Source organism: Lathamus discolor, chromosome 7, assembly GCF_037157495.1.
Source record: "Lathamus discolor isolate bLatDis1 chromosome 7, bLatDis1.hap1, whole genome shotgun sequence".
NCBI lineage: Eukaryota > Metazoa > Chordata > Aves > Psittaciformes > Psittacidae > Lathamus > Lathamus discolor.
In genome coordinates this window covers 19852978-19874375 of record NC_088890.1, presented here as the reverse complement: position 1 = coordinate 19874375, position 21398 = coordinate 19852978, and the positions used below count along the sequence as shown (strand labels likewise).

The window sequence follows — 21398 nt, the reverse complement described above, 5'->3', positions numbered from 1 at the left end:
AAAAAAACCACCCCAAAATCCCAAAGTAAAACTAAAATGAACAAAACACCACCCCAAAAATCAGGTGGGAGATTCCTGCACATCTACAGCTAAAATGAGACCAAGATCTGGGGGGAATGAGAAGAAGTGCCATTTCCCACTCCCTTGGTGGGTTTCTGAGTGTAAGCTCTCTTTCCCAAAGGATGCTTCATTTCCTCAAGTGATGCAAAGGTTTGAGACCCCGAGTCCAGCTACTTCATCTCATGAAGCAGTTCTATTTCTAAAACAGGACACTTGGTATTTCTTTACAAACCGCACACGATAATGATGTCACCATTCACTGATACACAAAGACAGCTTTCAAATTTAGTCCTAGACTAACTACATAAAAAAGTGAACGCAGGATCCCAGATATTCCTCTTTACGTATCATAGGCTTACTGCTCGGTTTGCTCAGGGAACCCATTAACCCAGGACAGAAGGATTTTGTTCTGAGGAGCAGTCTTTTTGAACTGAAGTGGCACCCCTGTGTGATCAGCACTGCAGTACAGCCACATCTGCGCCAGGGACTGCCTCTCAAAACACACTGGCTGGAAGCAGCAGCAGTTTCGCACTTTGCTGAAAGGGCGGAAGAAGGAGCCTGTGAGGATCAGTCATTGCCACAGGGCTGACAATAATTCATGCAGAAGTTCTCCATTGTTCTTAATGGCCTGTCAGATGATAAAGGGAATGCAAAGCAGATCACAAAACCAACTCCAGCTCAGCTGCTGAGAACAACATTCTTGAAACTCACTCCTGCTAAGAAACACAGGAAGAACCGAAGTGGCTTCTGGAGAAGCAGTGAAACAACGCTCCACTACCATCCAGTAATTCCTGTAGATGAGATTTTGTGACTGCAATAGAAAATTAAACCATGATTTCCAAGATTCACCAAGATTTTAAATGGAGAACTGGAGTAGAACAGAAACTTCCTACATTGTCAACAACAGATTATTATTCTTTCCAGTCAAGACTGGTTAAGAAACGTTGCTATTGATACTTCAAAACCTCAGAAATACCTACTGTTTCCAACAGTCTAAACTGAATGCAACTCAGCAGGTAATAATCCCAGACTGGTTTGTGTTGGAAGGGACCTTAAAGCTCATCCAGCTCCAACCCCCTTCCACTGGAGCAGGTTGCTCCAAGCCCCATCCAGCCTGGCCTTGAACACTGCCAGGGATGGGGCAGCCACAGCTTCTCTGGGCACCCTGCACAGTGTCTCAGCACCCTCACTGGGAAGACCTGCCCAATGGCTAACACCAATCTCCCCTCTGTCAGGTTAAAGCCATCCCCCCTTGTCCTATTAACTACTTACTTTTCCCGAGATAATACCAAACTGTGTTGTAGATGTTTGGAGATGCAATTATGATACAGTCAATGGACTTAAATTTGGCAATGTATCAACATTCATAGATCAAAATGGGAAATGAAGCCGATCTAGATATACACACAGAAAATTGACTTCTGAGCTTGCAACTGCCTTATACAGCAAAAGGCATTAGCATACATACATACTTAACATACTACACCCTTTAACAAGGTTCCTGAAGCAATTCATGGACAGTGGTATTTTCTAGATGTGTGGTCTCTTTGCGTACTTCACAATAATAGAAAATAGAAGACACCCTTCTCTCTGTGGACTCCAGCCTGTCCAAACCCTTCCTCTGCTACCTGCCCAAGACTTACCATCTTTAACGGCTTCAGCTACATTTCGCTGACCAGACTTCTCATTTGAGTTGCTCCTGGAGATAAACCATGGACTTTTCTTAACAGGAGGAAAAAGCATCTGGCTAACGCTAATGCTTCTGCTATTGACAGAGATATTTCTGTGGAAACATCAACTTTCACATCATTTGGACTCCAACAGAAAGGCCCATGCTCTGTTCATTATCCTTCCATAGTCACAGATGCCAAGGACATCAAAAAAGCAGAAGATGATCGTAGGCACTTTTAGCCAGGACAAAAGAATTTACACAATTATCCCATGCAACGTGAGGTCCGTCTGCAGCACAAACTTCCCTGTGATATGAAAAGCGCTGTGTCAGTATGTACCATGGACCTGCAAGGAAACTGCCTGTTTCCAGCAGTGTCTCACACCTCTCTGCTCATAAAGGTCTCACCACTTGTATTTATATTTTAATTTCCTGTAAGTCTTTTCCATTGCAACAGTACTGAATTTATATTTACAACTGGTTTTAGACTCTGAAAGGTCCATGTGGATGACAGCAAGGTGATGAGTTCAGACAGTTAGCAGTGATGAGAGAGCAAATCAGTGTGGACAGGAGAAGAACCTCACTGACTCATTTTCCAAATTAAAATGCATTTCATTTGGAAAAAACAAAAGAAATAGAATTTAAAGAGGAGGCTGCCTCTATGTTGTAAAACAATGCCTTTCCATGTTGTAAAACAACCATGCACCAGGAAGTAGTGTCCTGTTACACAAAGGAGACTTCTTGTTGAGTTATAGACAAACTTGATTGTCACAAGGTTTATATTTCACGTTGTCATCTACCAGCAAAATCAAATACCCCCAGCATTTAGGGACTGGGAGGAGGAAGCGGATGAAGAGAGAAGAAGGAAAGAACAAAGTTAAGAATGCATCGGGTAGGAATTGGAATTCTGTCCAGGAAAGCTGCCCACTGGCTCCTCAGCCCATGGAGCTTCAGCGGCTGTGAGCAGGCACCAGCTGCAGCCCCCCGCCGCTCCTGTGAAGGGCTGCAGGGGAGGCCCGAGCCCCAGGACCAGCTCCCCTGTGCCCTGCTCATCACAAGGCTCCATGCAGGGCTGGGCAGCACAACCACTGAGTTCAGCCAGGAACCACCAGAGGATGTTTTAAAGTGGGCTGTGGAAGAATGGAGCACATTCAAGAGTAGACAGTGAGCAGGAAGTGCCAGCTCCCCTTCCCAACAGTGGGCTGTATTTGCAGAAGAAAATATACTCTTCTCATGAAAGAAATAAAACTTGCAACTAAATGTACATTTCAGTAAATCGTTTTCATTCTGGGAAGAGTCAGAAAAGGAAAATAGAGGTTTTCACACTTCCCAAAGGAGGATTTCATACTTGACCTAGTAAATGGGCAGGGTCTCCCTATTACCTCCCATAGGCAATATTACCCTCTCACTTCAGGGAAGCAAGATCAGTGATACAGACTGTGGCAAGGATGTTTGATATTACATGGCATTTATTTCCACAACAGCAGTGCAGAGATGGACTGACCTAGAGCAATGTGGAATGACTATGAGGTTTAGATAGGTGAGCAGACACTTCCCAAGAGCTGCTGCCCTCTCAAAGAACTACATCTCCCCAGACAGGCCCATGGTTGGTCAGAATCCAGGTCCATGTTCAATTCAAGAAATAGTTTAAATTGTCCCATGTACTGGCTGAAGTAGAGGCAAAAGAACATATTTTGTTCCTTCACAAACACTTTGCATTTTAGTCAATACTAGACTATATACAATTTCATTTTATAATTGGCTACAGAAGGTTATGCAAAACCATCAACGCAATTTGAAGTGTGACTGTACCCCACTTCACCAATAGCAAAATCAAGCTCAATATGTGTCAGGTTTGCTATGTTTAGGACATCTACCAATAAACTTATAGGTGTCCTTGGCAGCAGTTTGTAATATACTTATTTTAAAGAAAGAGAATCTCCCACATTTGTGCAACTGCTCAACTCTGGCTACTGTACAGAACCTCAAAAGGCACTGCAGATTTATAGCAGTCAGGCACTTCCAGCTCAGCAACCCAGACGTTTTCATGACGGCATTGGCATGGAAGTTCTGAGCAAACACTCGCTCAACAGGCATGGTCCGAGACAAAATGCTGGAGCTGAGTGGCCCAATCCCTTTATTGGTGCAGGCCCTCACTTTGATGTCGTAAGTGGTATCAGGCTTCAAATTCAAAGTGATGCTCGTGTCTTTGCTGTATTAACCAGTGTTACAGACTTACTCCTCACAGGAACGCTCTCAGAATAAATCCATACATGCCTGGGAGACACTGAGACACCACTGTGACAGAGGCCATAAAAATACTGGGTCTCTGACGCCTGCATGCTGCCTGTTGGAGGTGGGCAGCTTCCAGCTCACCTGGATGGCAGTCGAATTCACAGACTCTGCCTCCACCTTTCGAGGTGGGGCACTGGGCACATCCTTATCAGCGTGCACGTGCAACATTCTAGTGACTCTTAACATTTGCAGATAGCAGAAATTATAGGTACACCCAACCTCTGAAGGCATGTGTACTCCTCTCCCCTCCCCTGCAGTACCCTGCTTTCCAAAGAGAGCCAGCCCAGCTCCGCTATGGGGGCGGCTGGCCTTGTGCTCCTTGAACTGAAAATGCTCTTGATGCACATCACTGGCGAGAAGTGACAGAATGGCGTTTGCACACGTGGAACTGGGGGATAAACAATCCTTCACTTGAAAAAAGTAAAGGACCTTTACAGTGTGTTCCAGAAGCTGCATTAAAAGATATTCAGTGATTTATGTTCCCTGTGTAAAACATGGCAACAGGAAAATGATTCTAAAAACATAGGGAAAATGGTGACCAGTGAATAAAATCCTGTGCTGTGGGAAAACACAAATGCTTTTTCCCAGGCTGTGCTGCTGAGCTTTCCAGACTATCCCAGAATCTCAGACGTGTCGTACCTTCCCATGGGAAAATAAATGTTTTAAATGCAGCGTTAAAGTAAGAAGAATAGTAATTTTAGAACCCAAACAAGACTGTCTGATGACACATCTCCCCCCTTAATAAAACCTGTAACAATCCTATTTCCCAAATCCTGTTCCCCTCCAATAAATTAGAAATAAGAGGACAGTCCACACGTTTACACCTAAGAGAAAAGTTTGCAGAACCAAGTTCTCATGTTGTAAAGCATCATTCACTGTTTTCAACATCCCCAAGGTATCCTACCATGTCCAGTTATATGAGGTAGTAGCAATAAATAACATTTTCTTCAGTTAAAAAACAAACGACTCCTTTATCTTTCTATGCCTAAATCAGATACCTGCTGAATCAATAGCCACATATTCAAAATGCAGTTAGAAAGCAATAAGAGGTTCCTGACTGTATAGAAAGGATTAATCGTAAATAAGATGCAAGAGCTCTGCATAGCTACGTGCTTATTGTGCTTGTAAATGGAAAAGGAAGAAGGAAGGGTCTTCAAGGAAAGTAGCCAAAGGAAACTGAAGCAAATGTAAAAAGTATTTCAAGGCTATATTTAGAGGAAGACATTCTTCCTGCATTTGCCAAGCTGTGCACGTCATTTCACACAGCATGTTTCAGCCAGCTTTATGAGTCTATGAGAGAGCTGGGAGGGGGGGGAAGAATCTGTATCAGTTGCCAGAAATGGAAATCTTGCATTTATGTAGAGGCACAAGTACTTTAAGCATGTGAATCCAAGAGAACTTTCTGAAGGGGGGGAAAGGGGAAGGAGGGGAATGGGGGGTGAGAGTATGGTGTTAAATTTTCTAGATATCACAGAAGGATTCTGCAGTATCTAGTTTATAAGTAACATGATTTAGCCTCTAATACTCCCTAGCCATAGCTATACCACTAAAAATAACTCAAATGAGCGAATTTCACTAAATTCAGGTCTTCAGCTGGTATGTTACAAACTATCTGACAACTTGCCCATGCCCATGCAGACAGGATCCATCAGTTACAGAAGCAATTAAGTATTTCTCCTCTATAATGCAGTAAACGACCATCTCGGATACACAAACACCGAAGACAAGCACAAAGGTGAAAATAGAAACAAAACTATTCCAGATTCACAAGAATATGGTGCTTTTTCTTTAATGTGTTTAGCACACGTCACAAGGTTTCACTATTTGCATAAAGAAATGTCAAGCACACAAAAAATATGTCAGTACCAGATGCAATGGTAAGAGGCATAAACCACATGGAAATTTCCTGTTAGTGACCTTCTGGAGGGTGGGGATGGAATTCATTTGAGTGATAGGGCTGGGTTTACTTCCACTTACACAAATGACTTCTAGAAAAAGGTTTTACCTTCATTCCCTTCTCCAGGCGGCTGATAAAACGAAAGTCCCAAAGATATGATGGCTGCAATTTCCAAGATTATAAGAGTCACATCCTGCAAGGCTTCCCAGACTAGCTGTAAGAATGTTTTTGGCTTCTTTGGAGGTATAAAATTTTTTCCAAAAATAAGCTTTCTTTTTTCTAGGTCTGCAGCAGTGCCAGCTAATCCTGTAAAGAAAATAAAAGAGCACACATTAAAGTTGCACTGGAATAGAAAATGCCTGCTTAGACCTGCATTCCTATAAGTTATTCCTCCAAGAGCAACTACAAGCTGTACCACCTATGGCATATTAACAAATAGATGGATATTCCATTTAAATTTTGCCTTTGCAAGACGATCCATCCTTATGTTCTGAACAGAATCCTTATGGGCTACATTTGGTACTAATTCCTAACAGTTTAAAGCATAAAAAAGCCAGTAGGTTTACTTTAATAAGACCTATGTATATAGATACATACATACATGTAAGCAATGACTTCTGAAAATAGCCCATAAAGCACAAACACAGTATACTGGGGAACAGCTGGAATAGCTGGTGGCAGATTTTGGTAACAGCCATAGAAGCAGCATTACATATCTCTGTTCTGAGCTCAGGTCCACAACCTTGAAGTATAAAGCAATAAAGCAAGTCTCATTCTACTGCAGAGCAGCATCTCCTGCTGCATACGTACTGCCACACACTGCTGGAATGAACTGTTGGTTAAGTGAACAAAGGCAGCAAAAGTGACAGGTTACATATGCAAAGAAAGTAAAAAGGAAATTATATGGTTCCTTAAATCAATATAAAAAATCCATATTTTGCACGACATTTCAATTTAAGAACATTTCAATTGAAGGATGTAACGTAAGAATGTGTGGCTGCATTGAACAACCAACTTTGTGGTTTTTTCCCTATTTTAATGATATTAATCTATGCAGTCTAGCGCCTGTTCAGAAAACAAAAATGACCTGCAAATGTCAGGATGGAATAACTGCGCGCATCCTCCGCGCTCAGCAGCATGAGGAACTGCAATAAAATCAGTGGTTACATATATCTGCCAAAAAATATTTGACATCATTTGGAACATTTACAAAACCGAAGGTTTCGAACGTGCCCAGCAACATCAAGTTATTCACGCTTATGCACCCTAACGTGACATGATGACAATACTTGAGAGTTGGCCTCGGAGCAATACGAAGGTGCCTGCAAGAGAGCAGGAGGAAACAATGAAGCCCACACTGTAAGGATTCAATCCTCACACAGTTTAGGGTAAGCCCTTGCTCCCTGAAGCATATCAGTATCCAGGGGGTACGGATAATGGTGCTCAGCTGTATGTCTCATTCCTTTGGGACCGGTACAACTGTTCCCGGCAGTGTGCATGTGCCAGGAAGCCTCCTCTTGGATGGAAGCACCAGGCCCAAGCGTTATTTCCTCAAACGAAAGCGATGCTTTCCTGAACAGATCAGTCCTGCTGCAGTGCAGGCGAAGATGTCAACTCGCCTTTCACTGGAGGTATATGATTACAGCTGCTGGGTACCTTCTGGCTCTTGGTTAACTCATCAAACTTTCATTTCACCTTCAGCTTTTAAGAAACGCTATCCCCCTCTCCTAGATAAAGGCGGACTGTAGTTATCCTTACCTCACTTCATTTAATTTTCAGTACCTAGTGCCACAGTAACAGCCAGGTTCCAGCTGTTACAGTGTGTCGACATCATTCTCCACGATTCTAGCAATAACATATCCAACCTCTCCACTCCTCCATGAGCTCCCGGTCAGCTTCCAAGGTAAACACTTTCCACTATGAAACACAAACTGCAAGCTATGAGCTCCTCGGGTAGTTGCCCTTTTGTGAACCAACGCAGATCACAGGAGTCGGGACAACACACGGAGATCGGGAGAGTCACTCACCACAGCTGGGATCCCACACAGGGCCAAGCCTTCAGAGCCACCCACCCACACTAGCCCTGATCAGCTTTCAGAGGGCTGCAACACCTGCCAGCACAAGGAAGGACTTTCACTCCAAACAGCGTGCACAGTGTGAAATAGGCCCCCAAAACATAACCTCTTCCAAATACAGCAGGGACTTCACGCATAAAGAGGAAAGTACATGGACAGCACTGGCAGTGGGAAGGATTCAGGGCAGAAACGTTCACATAATGCACCTACAAGCAGCAATGCAAAACTCTGAAACAGGAAACTCCAAAGCACTTTGGAAAACGGAAGGAAGAGATGTCTGATAAATGCCTCTGTTCCAGCACAGAACGTATGCGCAAGGTGGTGGGCCAGCTCCAGCGGGTGAGGAGGTGACGGGGTACTCAGCACCCTGAAATGGCACAGGGAATAGCTGCAGTCTTCTTCAGCAATCCTAATAGTCTCTACCTAGACATGATGAACTCACCACTTGGAAATAGTGCTATAGACTGTCAGGAGGCCGTAAAAAGTACCTGTACCCTATGTACTGCTCATAATGCACATACAAATACATGGCCAGCCTGAGAAGTCTCCAAAGTGAACGACCAACACTGGAACTCAAAGAGCTGCTTTCTCTTTAAGATAAAAACTGTTCATTTAGTCCTCATCAGGTTGAGGACCAGACTGGATTTAAAGCATCTGTGGTCACAATCATCTTCTAGACTACAGTCTAAATAGCCCATGCTGGAATCTAGACATAAATTTCATTTAATTTTACTCTTTCATTTTTTTATAATAAATATTATTTCCCTTAAAACCCCTGAAGAGACAAGGGTAAATCGTGTGATTCTGTTCTTTTCTGTAAGTCTGTGTCTTGGTGAAATTCTTCACCAAGTCAGCGTCACCTCAAATAAACAGCATGCTCATCTTCAATTACGAATCTATTTTCTTGCAAGACATTCAGAAACACTGGAAAATCAAATTCAGTGTTTAGCTCACGCCAAAAGGTTTCCCTTTTCCTGAGATCTGGCCATTGCTCAACAAAACTCCTCCAGCAAAATTGTGTTGTTTTGTTGTTTTCTTATCTCCCACTGAATGCCAGAAACTAAAATACTGCATTTAGAGAGAAAGGAAAGGAGAGAATGCAGAAATCTGCAGACCAATTGATGAAAGCCCATCTCAACAGTCCTAAGCATTACTGCAGAGATAAGGTCAGAAAGGGACAATAAAATATACAGAGAAGCCAAAGTTATACAAAGAGATACAGCAAAGGGAAATGTGACTGAGAATCTGAGACAATGAGAGAGGTTTATTCTGCAAAAGCTTCCATAACCTCTCCATACCATAAACTCGCCATACCACTGCCAGCAGAAGGCATGGTGGAGGGGGGGGAGAGGGACAGAGGGGGGCAGGGACACCCACACCTTATCTTCTTCAAATCATCTGCTTTATTCAGAAACCTTATTTTAAACAGTGCTAAAGGTGTGAGGAGGCTCGGGTGCCCCCGCCCCACGCCGCAGACCTGCAGGCTGCTCTGCCCAGCTCGCGTGCGATGACAGGCCGGGCAGATGGCAAAGACGTCAATTACGCAGCGAGATGGGAAGTGGACATCTGTCCTCACCAGGGCTTCCACCCAGAGACAGCTTCCCTGCTGCCAGCTTCTTAATGGGGTTTTGCCATTTTACGCATGCTGACTTCCCCACCGCTCCTGAAGAGCGCTCTATTAATATTTCTTGCTCGCCCCTTCAGTGTTGAGTCCTGGGACAATGAAAGAGCACTGCAAACCAAAGTAATCTGAAATATCAGTTCTATATGAAGGCATAAAACACTGAAGGAAGTGAAACAAACAGTGGGGACTAAAAAAAACAATAAATGGAAATAGCAATTCAACATGACTCCATGTTACTGGCTAAAGCAGCAGCCTTCCACCTTGCATTCTGCATGACAGCAAGCCACAGATGAGATGCTTTTATGTTCATTTGTCCACACAGCATGAATTTTATTGTTTAAGTGCTTTTCTGTGTTGAAGCTGTGCAGTACACTTTGACCCAAGTGTTTCGGAATGATTAGAAAGATTTGGGCTAAGTTTATGTATTAACAGCATCCACAGGTTTAGGAAACACTGAAAATTTATTACTGATGCTTACAGCACTTGAGCAATTTCTTAAGGCTTGTTTCCAAAAAGATCTCTCCCCCCCCCATTTGTTGGAATTGTGTGGGAGAATCAGAACAGCCGCATAAAAGGCCTTTTCGACAACGTCGTGCAGTACATGAAATGCATTTCAGCTTTCAGCTACCATTCTTGCTTTTTTGGAGGGAGAAAAAGACTAAAAACCTGGAGAAGCACCACTTAATGAATGTTCTCTGCTCCGTATCTGCATTGGTCAGTTACTGCATGCTGAATATAGAGCCATCACTTCAATTAATGCTTCCCAGAAAATTGTATTTCTCCCACAGTCATCTCCACTGCAACCAAATGGAGCATGACAGAGAATGATTTTGACACTACAAAAATAGCAGAGGCACAGGACTACTAAAGCGACAATTTAAAAACCGCAGAACTTTAAAGAGAATGTTTTACATCTGCTTAAATGATGAGATGAAGAATGGAGACCTCACATTTGCACCAACTTTGCAAATAAGCCATTCATTACTTACTAACCTTCTGCACACTTTCTGATGCATCCAGAAAAGTAGATTCAAATTTCAAATGGCAAAACCTGTGAACAGTGTCACTTATAAACCACAGCACAGGTACCTTCAAATGCAACAGACTTGGTCAGACAGGAAAAAAAAGGTTTCCCAGTGATGCTGAGCTGCCATTGGAATTAACCTACAGAGGTACACCTACTGTTTCGCCTGGCGAACTCCAGTGACGGTAAGATACGACATGCAGGAATTCTGCCTATGAGAAGACAGCCCTATATTTTATCTCATGAGCTCCTGTCACTCTTGTCTCAAACTCTCTTCTCAAATGATGAACATTCCTAGCATCACATTACTTACGTCTTCACAGGAACTAAAAAGTAAAACACCACAAGGTATCGCCTTGACAATTTTCTTTGCTGTGTTTCACCAATGCCATTTATTTCCCATTTAACGCTGAAACAATCCCTTGCCACTACCGCAGCTATGCTTTAGCAGAACTTGCCCAGGCCCACCAGCTTCCATAGCTCTTACATAGCTTCTCAGAACTCCTTACATTACAAATATCAGCCCCATTACTGCTGTTGTAACATAGAATATTCAAACCCACAATCTCATTCAACAGTTACAGTGGGATTTCATCCTCTGGCTTTGGAAACAAATTTCTGTGCACTATTTTTTCTCTCTTGAAACAGCTCAGAGTGACACCAGGCCTTTTCTTCTTCCACTTCAATCTAAGAAGTATTACCTATCCGTAACTGAAAGAGCAGAACAAGTCAACTTCTCAATTCAAATGCATAGCTAATAACTAACAGATTCAGTTTCTGAGATCTGCCTTAGGAACTGCGCCTACCTAAGAAATTGGGCAAGGCAAGGAGACATACACAGTAAACAGTGATTACTGTTATGGCTCTGACGAGATGCTAAGTCCTTACATTTAATGACATCATCAAGCATACTATGATGCAATCCAACACCAGTCTTCATTAGGTCATGGGGATTGAATGCCACTTGCTTGAAGGGTACCTAAGTAAAATGAACACTTGCTTTGGGTCCAGATATACCACAGAAATATATGTTGCCTTAAACTACTTGTTTTACTGGCACAAGATGAGTCTTTTCAGAGTAAAACATACAGAGATGTGAAACGCAAAGTGAAAATACTCCCACCTAGAACGGATACCCTTGTGACCTCCCAGGTTTATCATGTATGTTGCTCGAGAAATTTTTGGATGCAGTACATTGAAATTCTGTTTAGGTTACACTAAATTCAAATCAGTTGAGAGAATTCAGTCCATCAGCAGGAGAGTTTTTAATGAGCGCATCTACTAGTTTCAGCAAGCTCACTTTGAATTCCACTAGTGAATGAACCTCAATGTATACTAATTTCTTTCTAATCTCAGAACAACAAAGCTGCCTGTGAAGTGCAATGAATCTCATTACCTGTTGTCATTAATACCAGCTGCTTACATTTGTTTACATAAATTGTAAGAAACTTGTCCCAAAATGACAAGCCTGGGGAGCCAAAGATCACTTAGTTCATGTCCTGTAAGCTTTATGCTGCCAGGGCCACTATTCCTGCTAGTCTATTCAGCAGTTCAGCCCCCAGACGCTCACAGGACTTAGAGCCTCCTCAAGTCAACCACTCTACAGCTCCATCTGAACAGCTAACACAGAAAAGAGGGGCCCAGACACAGAAGAAGCAGGAAATGAATAAATTTCCTCTCCCTTTCCTCATTAATCATCCTCCCTCTTCCCATCCCACAGCAGCAGCTGGTCCCCATATCCTGCCCTCCTGAGCTCTGCTACCCTGCAGCACCCAGAGCACCCTTCAGCAACTGGACTGCCACAAGCTGACTAGAAAACCCTCTATGTAAACCTTCCCTGTTACAGGTTGCAATCAAATCAAGCACTCTTAAGTCACACAAAGCACATAAATATGTCTCTAAACCCATGACATTTTAAGAAAGAAAGTAACTGAAGAGCTTAACACTCTTTCTGATGTTAATATAAGGAACAGATACTTAAAAGCTTGCTCTTCTACAGTGAGTTTCTATCTCTCGATCTCTTTCCAGCTATAGAAATGCATCAGCAACTTTATCTCAATTCAGCGAAAGGCTGAAGTTCTTGCCCCAGACAGTTTGGTGGCAGTTCAGTGGAGTAAATTTGCATCCCTTGGAATTCCTGATGCACATTCCACTGCAAGATACCATGCAGGATTTATTAGTGTCAAGAAGCTCTGAATGCCGCATAACGTGTTTCATTCATGTCTCCATCTAGCCATTTTGGTTTGATTTCTTCTCTCTTCTTCTATTTGCTTTTCAAAGTAAAATTACTCTGAAAAGGAGCTATTAACCAAGATGACTAACAACAGCAGAAGCAGAAACGTCTCCCAGTAGTGACTGTAACATAGCCCCCCAGAAAGCCACTCACCTGAAATGTGCTACGATTTCATAATAATGTCATGACCGGACAGTGCAGTGCATAACCATGAGCCCATATCAAGGCAACAGGCAAGACATCAAACACTAAAGGCAAGAGATGCATCCTAGGAGATGACCAACACTTTTCTGGCATTAACGGACAACAAAAAACTTTCTGCGAAGGCTGGTAATAAAGCATGCACTGAGAGCTCAAGGTGCGGTATGAAGAAAGAGAAATTAGGATTTCTTTTTTAGAAATGTGCTGCTGTCGGTGGCTGTTGAGGGGGAAGATAATCATCTCTCCAGAAATCATTTCTTCAGCTCCTGTTCCACTCAATAGCCATTACTCCGCTTACACAGATCTCATCTTGTGTACCACAGGCTCCTACAGATGCTGTTCGTTTGCTCTATCTTGACGTAATATCAAGTACAATAGTCATTATGGACTCAGGGCAGCAATACTAATAAATACTGATAACCTAGCATGTACATCCACCATCCAACTCCCACCCCATACCAACCAGATAATATAAAGAAGACAGTAAAAAAATCCTTGTTACATGACATGTAAGTAACAGCAGACTGCAGATATTCACCTAGCACTAAGAGACAGCTAACCCATAAGTTCTGGAAGTTCTCTACTGCAGTTAAGCTGACCAGACCCAAGCCAGTGGGCACTCCACAGTTGCTTGGTGCTTCAGGTTTGTCCAGCATCCCACACCCTCAGCAGCTCACTGGTACTGGTGACTTATGGAAGAGGTGGAGAGGGAACAGGGGAACATAATGGTGTCTTTTTTCCAACCTCCCTTTCCAGGTAGTCAAAGCCTTGAGACAGTTTCTCCAAACATCTTTTTTTAGTTATTTAAACAAAGGTAGGATTTCACTCCCATAGTAGGTAACACCATGGTTTAGAGCAGGCTGCATAAATGCCCTCTGCACATGTATGACCCACAAAGCCCTGGTTTCCTACTGAAACAGATGTAAGATGGTACCATTTCAATGAAGTTGTTGGAGAATATAAGGGAAATAGTATCAAAAACCATGCTATTACAATGCTGAGTTATAACATGATTGTTTCAGATAATGTTAAAGCTTTTTCCTTCTCTTAATATTTAAACCAAATCAAGCATCTCTGACTACAGCTTAAGACACACTTCCTGGCTATTCTGTAGGATCAGGCTTTAAAAGCACTAACATATGAATTGGGTAATGGCAGAAGAAACCAACCATGTAAGTTTAACAGAGGAGATCCAAGGTCTTGGCCAAGAAGAAGAAGAAGAAAATATAAGCACATAATAAAGTCAAAGCGGAAAGCATTCCTTAACTAGCACACCTCCATGACTACTTAACATCCCTCTTACTGGAGTCTACAAAACAGTTCACCACTTTGTATGTATCACTAATGGCCACCGCAGGGGATGGGGAAAGAAAAAAGACCCTGACATCAACCTGTAATCATCTCAAACCAAAGTTTGGGTAGCACTGCTGACAAGGAAACCACTCTGGTTGCTGCAGCAGCAGCTTCTTCCTGCCTGCGTGGATCCAGCACAGCCTGGGGAAATGCATGGCCCCCAGCAGAAACACTACCAGCAGTCATGGTCCATAGGGAGGACGTGATTATATGTCACAAGTCAGTGCCTGCATGAAAGCATCTGTGTGCCTGTTGGGAGCTGTGCACATGCAGGAGCTCTTCCAAGGCCTGGAGTAGGTCCATTGGCAGGACCAGAGTTGCTATGGGCAAGAGGCAGAGCAGGGAATAACACAGGGTCCATGCATGGGATACCCTCCTAGCTGAAGAGAGGAGAAAAGGACAGAGCCACATGTCCACCTGTGAACAGGCCTATACTCACTGACACAGAACTAGCTGCTAGACTCTGTTCTTCATAGGTGATACAAAGCCCTCAACTTTAACTTTTTCCCATTTCTTATTATAGTGCAACTTGTTGTCACTTGAAGTTTAGTGAGTATTACGTTCAACAGAAACAAATGTCAACGAAATGTCCCAGAAACTGAGGCCACCTGCCTGAAATACAGCTGAATATGTACTAAGAAGAACCACCTGAGTCTTCTCCACATGACAATGTTCTTCCAGATGATGTGGCCTAGGCTTGCTAAAGACTTCTCATGATTTTCTGTTCAGCTCCATAGAGCACGTCCACTCAGGATAACAGCCACAGTAATCTGAGAAAGCAAATGCCCAAGAAATAAAGCATGTGCAGCTGGGAAAGCATGGCTTGAGAGAGGAAGACATTATGCAGCTGAAGATGCATTAGACAGGCTTCTGTCAGCTCAGCATGGGGCTCTTACACAGTATCCTGGAAGTCTAGCACACCTCTCTTTATTCAAGGGACCTTTACTATTTTTATATATCACTGCAATCACCGGAGTCTTTAGCATAAGTTCCAAGAGTTGATAGCTCACATTTATTTGATGAAGCCTATTGGAAAGGTTAAAAGTAACATGGTGTAACAACGTACACTCTCATAACTGCAGCATGGAAAAGAGCGTTTTTCTAGGAGAGGCTAAGAATTCTCGGTTAAGTAGCTAATTCCTCATACACATATTTTAATCACATTAAAACAAAAAACAGAAGAAGGACTCTCAGACTCCGAAGAGAGACATGTTTTTGTCATGTCTATTAGGGAGTCAAACTGAAAATATCAAACCCAGCATGATTCTTTCTCACCCCTAGTTGAGAAAAAACAATAAATAAGCCTGATAGCAACGAGCTGCCTTTTTCTGAAGTGTTACCTCCAAGTGCTGCTACTTGGCAACTCTTCTTAAATTCGCTGCTATCTTTGTCAGTGTCATCTGCTCTTCCTGTGAGTAATGTCAGCTCATCAGCTACACAGCAACTGCACTCACTTCAAGCTATGCCTTTGCAAGAGGCAGAGCAAACGCTGTAGTGTATCTTTTGCTGCTGAGTGTTCAAGAGAGTATTCAAGGTATCTAAAAAAAGAGTGAGAACACTAGAGAAAACAGAGCACTGTGATCCCTGTGCCACCTGCAAACTACACTATCACTCCTGCAAGTGACAACGATGTCACTCAAAAACACCATGTCCAACTTGTGAGGAGACAGTAACATAGTAAGATGCTTTTTAAGCATCCAATGGATTACATCCCAATGGTCAGTAACATCAAAGTAACTATTCCTTTGAAACCCCTATCATAGCACACACGCTGTTGTGCTCCCCATTACCCATGTAACACCATTGCACTTATCACTGCCCATGTGCTCCATCCACTTCACAAACAAGTGAGAACTGTCATTTAGATCACCTTCTACCTTTCCTGTAGACTTAAGTAGCACACAGACTTGGAGGAACAAGAAAAGTGAAAGAAGCTGTAAAATTCCCCCCCCTCACGGTGCCAACATTATTACCATTGCAGTGAATACCTCATACTTGAGCACAGAAACATAGCCAAAGTTCAGAGTCACTGGGCATCAATGCAAGTCAAACAGGCTCCCTATTGCCCCATTTCCTAGATACCTGAGAAAAGGTGCCACAGAAAGGCTCAAGACTTTCCAGTCTGCTGGCAGTTAGCTGAATCAGCCCACAAAAGCTGTCTAGGTGTCAAGGAACAGCAGAGGAGAGCAGGGCACTCACCCTCAGTAGCAATGTTTTAGTAGGGATGAGGGCACTATGGAACAGAGGTGATGTTATTCCTCCAAAGAGTACTCAGCCTTATATAAAGACAATAAAAAGAGGATAATACCAAGAGATATATATTTTTAACACTGTGAAAAATGACAATGTTTTCTTGACTCCGGTTTTATTTCTGAATTATTAGAAAATATAAACAGCAACCAAAGCAATCCCAAGATGTACTGTGGGATACAGCATTCTTCTATTCTTATACCCATATGCAGCAGTACTATTAGGAACACAACACCCACAGACACCTCCTAATTTAGCACACTAAAAAGCCCAGAAGTATAGACTCCCTTTTATAAGAAGCACACATTGCCAATCACCTTGATTAGCCCTCAATGTAACTAACCTAATGTGAATGCAATAATCATAACTGAAGTTCTTCAAATTATTTTTCAGTGCAAGACAGAATTAGAAGACTAAACTAAATTATAATGTAAGTTCCTCAAGGAAGGTGTCCACAGTCACCAGCTGCAGTAAGAGCATAAGTCAGAAACAGCCAAGGACACCATGTATTTTTATGCACAAACTGGTAACACTTCAAAAATCCAATCTTAATAGAAATATTCAAGACCATGTAATACTTAAGCAAGGTTTGCTTATAAGTTTTCTCCACAGCTGAACAGTGTATCTGACTAGCCTGGTCTTCACTCTCTGTTGAATATTAACCTCCATCATATATTCTATAGGAAACAGAGACTCTAACCTGCATCCCACCTTGCATTTTATCACGGGGGTGACATGGCAACCCTTTCAGCTGGTACGGGGCACCTAAATGACCAGAGCTACAGATCTTGGTCAGCACAAACCTATGGGAACGTCAGGTAGCATAGGCAAACGTGAGCCAGAAACAGCACACATATAGCCAGCACACACCCTGGGGGACGTCTAGAAGGAGACAACTTCAGATCCGAACCCCAGTTCCCACAGGTGACAAAAGCAGAAAACATTTTTTGGGGTACAAAAGATGGAGTTCCAGAAATCCAAAGCGTCACTGACAATTGCTCAACTATAAAGAAGCCCTATTCAAGGTGAAAAAAAAGTGGGAAAGGATTTGTATTCAACTCTCTTTACTTAGTAGATCATAGTATCTATGTGTTCATTATGTTAACAATTGCTTGTTCCACCTTTTCAATTTTGTGTTCTCTGGTTTCAGAAGCTGAAAACATTTTGTGTCCTTTAGCAAGTGCACATTCAAGAGAATGCAATACAGCAGCTCTGCATCAAAGCTCTGACAGGAGAGCACTCACATTACAAACACTTCAGAATTCCTGCTAGACACAGTGGCAGAATCTTGTGTCACAACAGAAGCACCCAGTTCGTATTATCAACCATTCCTGGGCAACTTCAGGGAGGAAACAAAAATCGTATTTTCTGAATGCCCCCCAAAAAGCTTAAGTTTTCATTTAAAATGAGACCTCAAATTAGATGTCATTTTATCAGTTTATGGCTGTAACCCTTTTTCTTGCACAGCAGTTACCTATGTTTATGTTGTGATAGCCTTTTCATTTTACTTTCAGCTTACTAATTCATTGCTGTGCCTAATCCAGCTCAACTGGGAAGAGGCACTCTTAATGCAAAATAAGAATGTCCATACTGAGAAATAATTCACAATGGTCAAGCAGGAATACATGTTCCAGAATGAATCTGTAGGTAAATCCCTTAGTTTGGGTTTGATTTAGACCACTTTCACCTCAGCTTCTCAAAGCTGCTGCTAGAGACAAGTTCCTCCTCTTCCCACAGCTGTGGCAATACAGACATTAGGAGTCGAAACCATGCATCATACAACAAGAGAGCCCAACAATTTACTTTGACAAATTAGAAACAAAATCTTGCAAGAGAAACAAAAAGACCAAGAAGCAGAAAGGAAGCAAGAGGAGATTAAAGAAAGGCAACTAAACACAGCATTCTTATTATCTGAAAATGAAGCAGAATTCTACACTTCTATCATGTAACACAGAGGCACAGATTTAGAGGCTCAGATTCGGGGCTTAATTACATTCTTTACACTGAAAAAGACGGAAAAATTAAATAATCCTGATTATGCTCACCCCCCAAAAACGTAGTATTGAAAACATTCATCTGACTTAGCCTAGAGATGTTTGTCCTACTAGGAAACTTAATCTGAAATCTTATTTTGATTTCCGCATACTTCTCTGCCGGTAGCAGAGTAGGCTTCCCTTTGCATAGTTCCTGAACTGGTCAGCTTATTTTCCTTGTGTAGTTCCTGCCTCACACAAATGTTTTGGGGAAAACCAGTCCAAATTCATGGTAAGGTTGGAATCCAAAATGCAAATTACTACTGGCCAACTGTTATACAAAGCTTATAAAAGAGAAGTCTTCCCAAGCCCTTTTCAATGGCTGTTGAACAACTGCATCATAAGTGACTTTATATTATGACTGAAGTTCAGGTTTTCAAGTTCATAGAACAGAAAGCACTGGAATAAGTCTTTCTTAAATAGCAAAATAAAATATTCCTTTCCTAAGGAAAAAAAAAGAGGTTTGGAAAACTGGCAGCCTTACTAAAGCCCAGAGTGTTCCAGAAACGCAGGCTATGATTTCAAAGTATTTTGTCATTTGTACAACCATTTTGCTTACAGCTGCAATGCAGCATTCTCTTCAGGACTGTGCACTGCACTTAAAGGATAAAATGACCCAACTGCCTACTCTGTTCCATCATTATTCATTAATGAAAAGACTGGGCCTAGAGGATTGTCACTGCAGGATTAAAAAAAAAAAGGTTCATTAATACACCCCTTAAGCATGACACACATTAACACCACACAGAAGACGAAAACAAGAAAATCAGACACACTGTCGGTGGATGCACTGGCAATATTTAGAGGATGTTACCAGTTTAAATAGTACTGATAACATTCTATTATATTATGAAATAATTTCGATGAATATACAAAGTGCAAACACCTTGAAATAAGGATGAAGTCATTCCTTTCAGGCAGACATCTTGAGTCTGCATCTGCTTTCTACAGGTTACGTAAATGATAAGCAGAGATGAACTGAATGGTCATCCTGAAATATTCAGGATGCTAAAAGGCAGACTCTATGTGTGTGTGTGTTGCCCTAGTTCTGCTATTCCTTCTGTTCTATACACAGTTATATATTTGTATCACATGTTGATTTTTCCCTGTCTCCCTATGTGCCTATGTCTACTGCTCTTCCTGAAGATTATCTTAACAGATCTTCCCTCTATATCCTTTTCCACACTTTATTTTCCCCTTCATTTCATCTCAAAGGAACCAATGCCACTGATAAAGATCAGATAGCTCTTCCTTCTTTCCTCTGAGCTTCTGCTGCTCAGCATAGTCCTTACTCTCTCCTTGAAACTTCTTCACCACTTGAGGGAAACTGTCTGTCCTCTGAGGCCACAACTGTTACTTAACATTGCCCCCCCTGTTTGGGTGGGGGTTACTTGTTTGCTTTTTAAAGAGAGAAGCATGAGCACAAAGTAAGTAAAATCTGGGGAGATCAGCATCTAGCAAAATCCACATACTGTTGAATTAGTCTTCAAAGATGGCCAAAGAACATTATGTACTTCACAGGCAATGAATGACATTGAAGAAAAGCCTTTGTAAGAAAACAAGTAAGACTAAAAATCTTACACAGAAATACTCTATTTATTTTATGATTATGGAAAAGAACAGACAACAAAAAACTTCAAAAGGAATTACCTGAGACTGTAAGTACCAACTACTGATACTACGTTGTATTTATGGGTCCTCAAGTTTTAGACCTTATTGGAAACACGAAACATTCCTGTTATGAAAACAGGCTTGCACAACATAAAAAGACTCTAACAGCATTAATCTTTAAACTTCCTGAGCTTTGTTTTGTGTCACAGCTTTTATTTGCAATTAAGCTTGGTGCACATCAAGCTTGCCACCCTGAGAATACAGCCCCAGATGAGTAATTCAAGCTCCCTTTACACTCACCTACCAAACTCTGACCTATCAGACCAGTCCAGTAGAAGTGAGAAGGTATTACAGTTTCCTTCAGACCTTGATATCTGAGCAATTCATTCAACCAGGGTACCAATTATGTTTGATCCCCTCACCTTTCCCCCTGCTTCTGGACTGGACTGATTTGCTGAGAAATGGTAATTCCAAACCACGCTAAATTTCATCAGTGACCTGAGATGAAAGGTTATGGATCCTGAAAACAATCTTTAATTCATGCAGTTTGTTCAACTTATTATAGTTTTAATGCTATAAAAATACTGGCTCTTCATCTATAGATAGGCATCTACTGCACTCTTATTTACATGCAGTTGGGGTGAAGATAGTCATCTGTATTGCTGAAAACGTGCATAAGAATGCTTCAGAGAGCTATGTGTCCTCTTGTGCTCACCTGTATCAAAACAGTAATCTGAAAAAATTCGAAATGTTTCCTTGTCAAATGCTTGAAAACGAGTGATATCATGAACTGATGCAAAACCACCAATCCAGTCCACCTAATATGCTTTTAGCTGATTAATATAAAATTATTTAATAACAATGTTCTAGAACCAAATACAGCAACTAATGTAACCAACACAGACCTGCCTTCTCAAAAAAGATGATGCCTCGGAAGTGTATTCATGGTTGGATTCACTAGTTGCCTCACTAGGAAGGCCTTTGCTCTGCCTACCTGCAGCATCAGGCACTGATGCCTCCAACTTCACCAGACACATAGCTCACATCAAGAGCACCAGATTCTTCCAGTCTTT

At 42.0% G+C, this 21398-nt stretch overlaps 1 protein-coding gene across 9 annotated transcripts in view; it reads right to left on the bottom strand.

Annotated features, from left to right (window-relative positions):
• ATP2B2 (ATPase plasma membrane Ca2+ transporting 2) overlaps positions 1-21398 on the bottom strand; it is a 388712-nt gene that overhangs the window by 117525 nt on the left and 249789 nt on the right. For all 9 annotated transcript variants that reach the window (XM_065687047.1, XM_065687048.1, XM_065687049.1 and 6 more), the window contains exon 5: positions 6030-6227. In XM_065687047.1, the coding sequence (XP_065543119.1) occupies positions 6030-6227 (198 nt within the window). The remainder of the gene's footprint in view (positions 1-6029; positions 6228-21398) is intronic.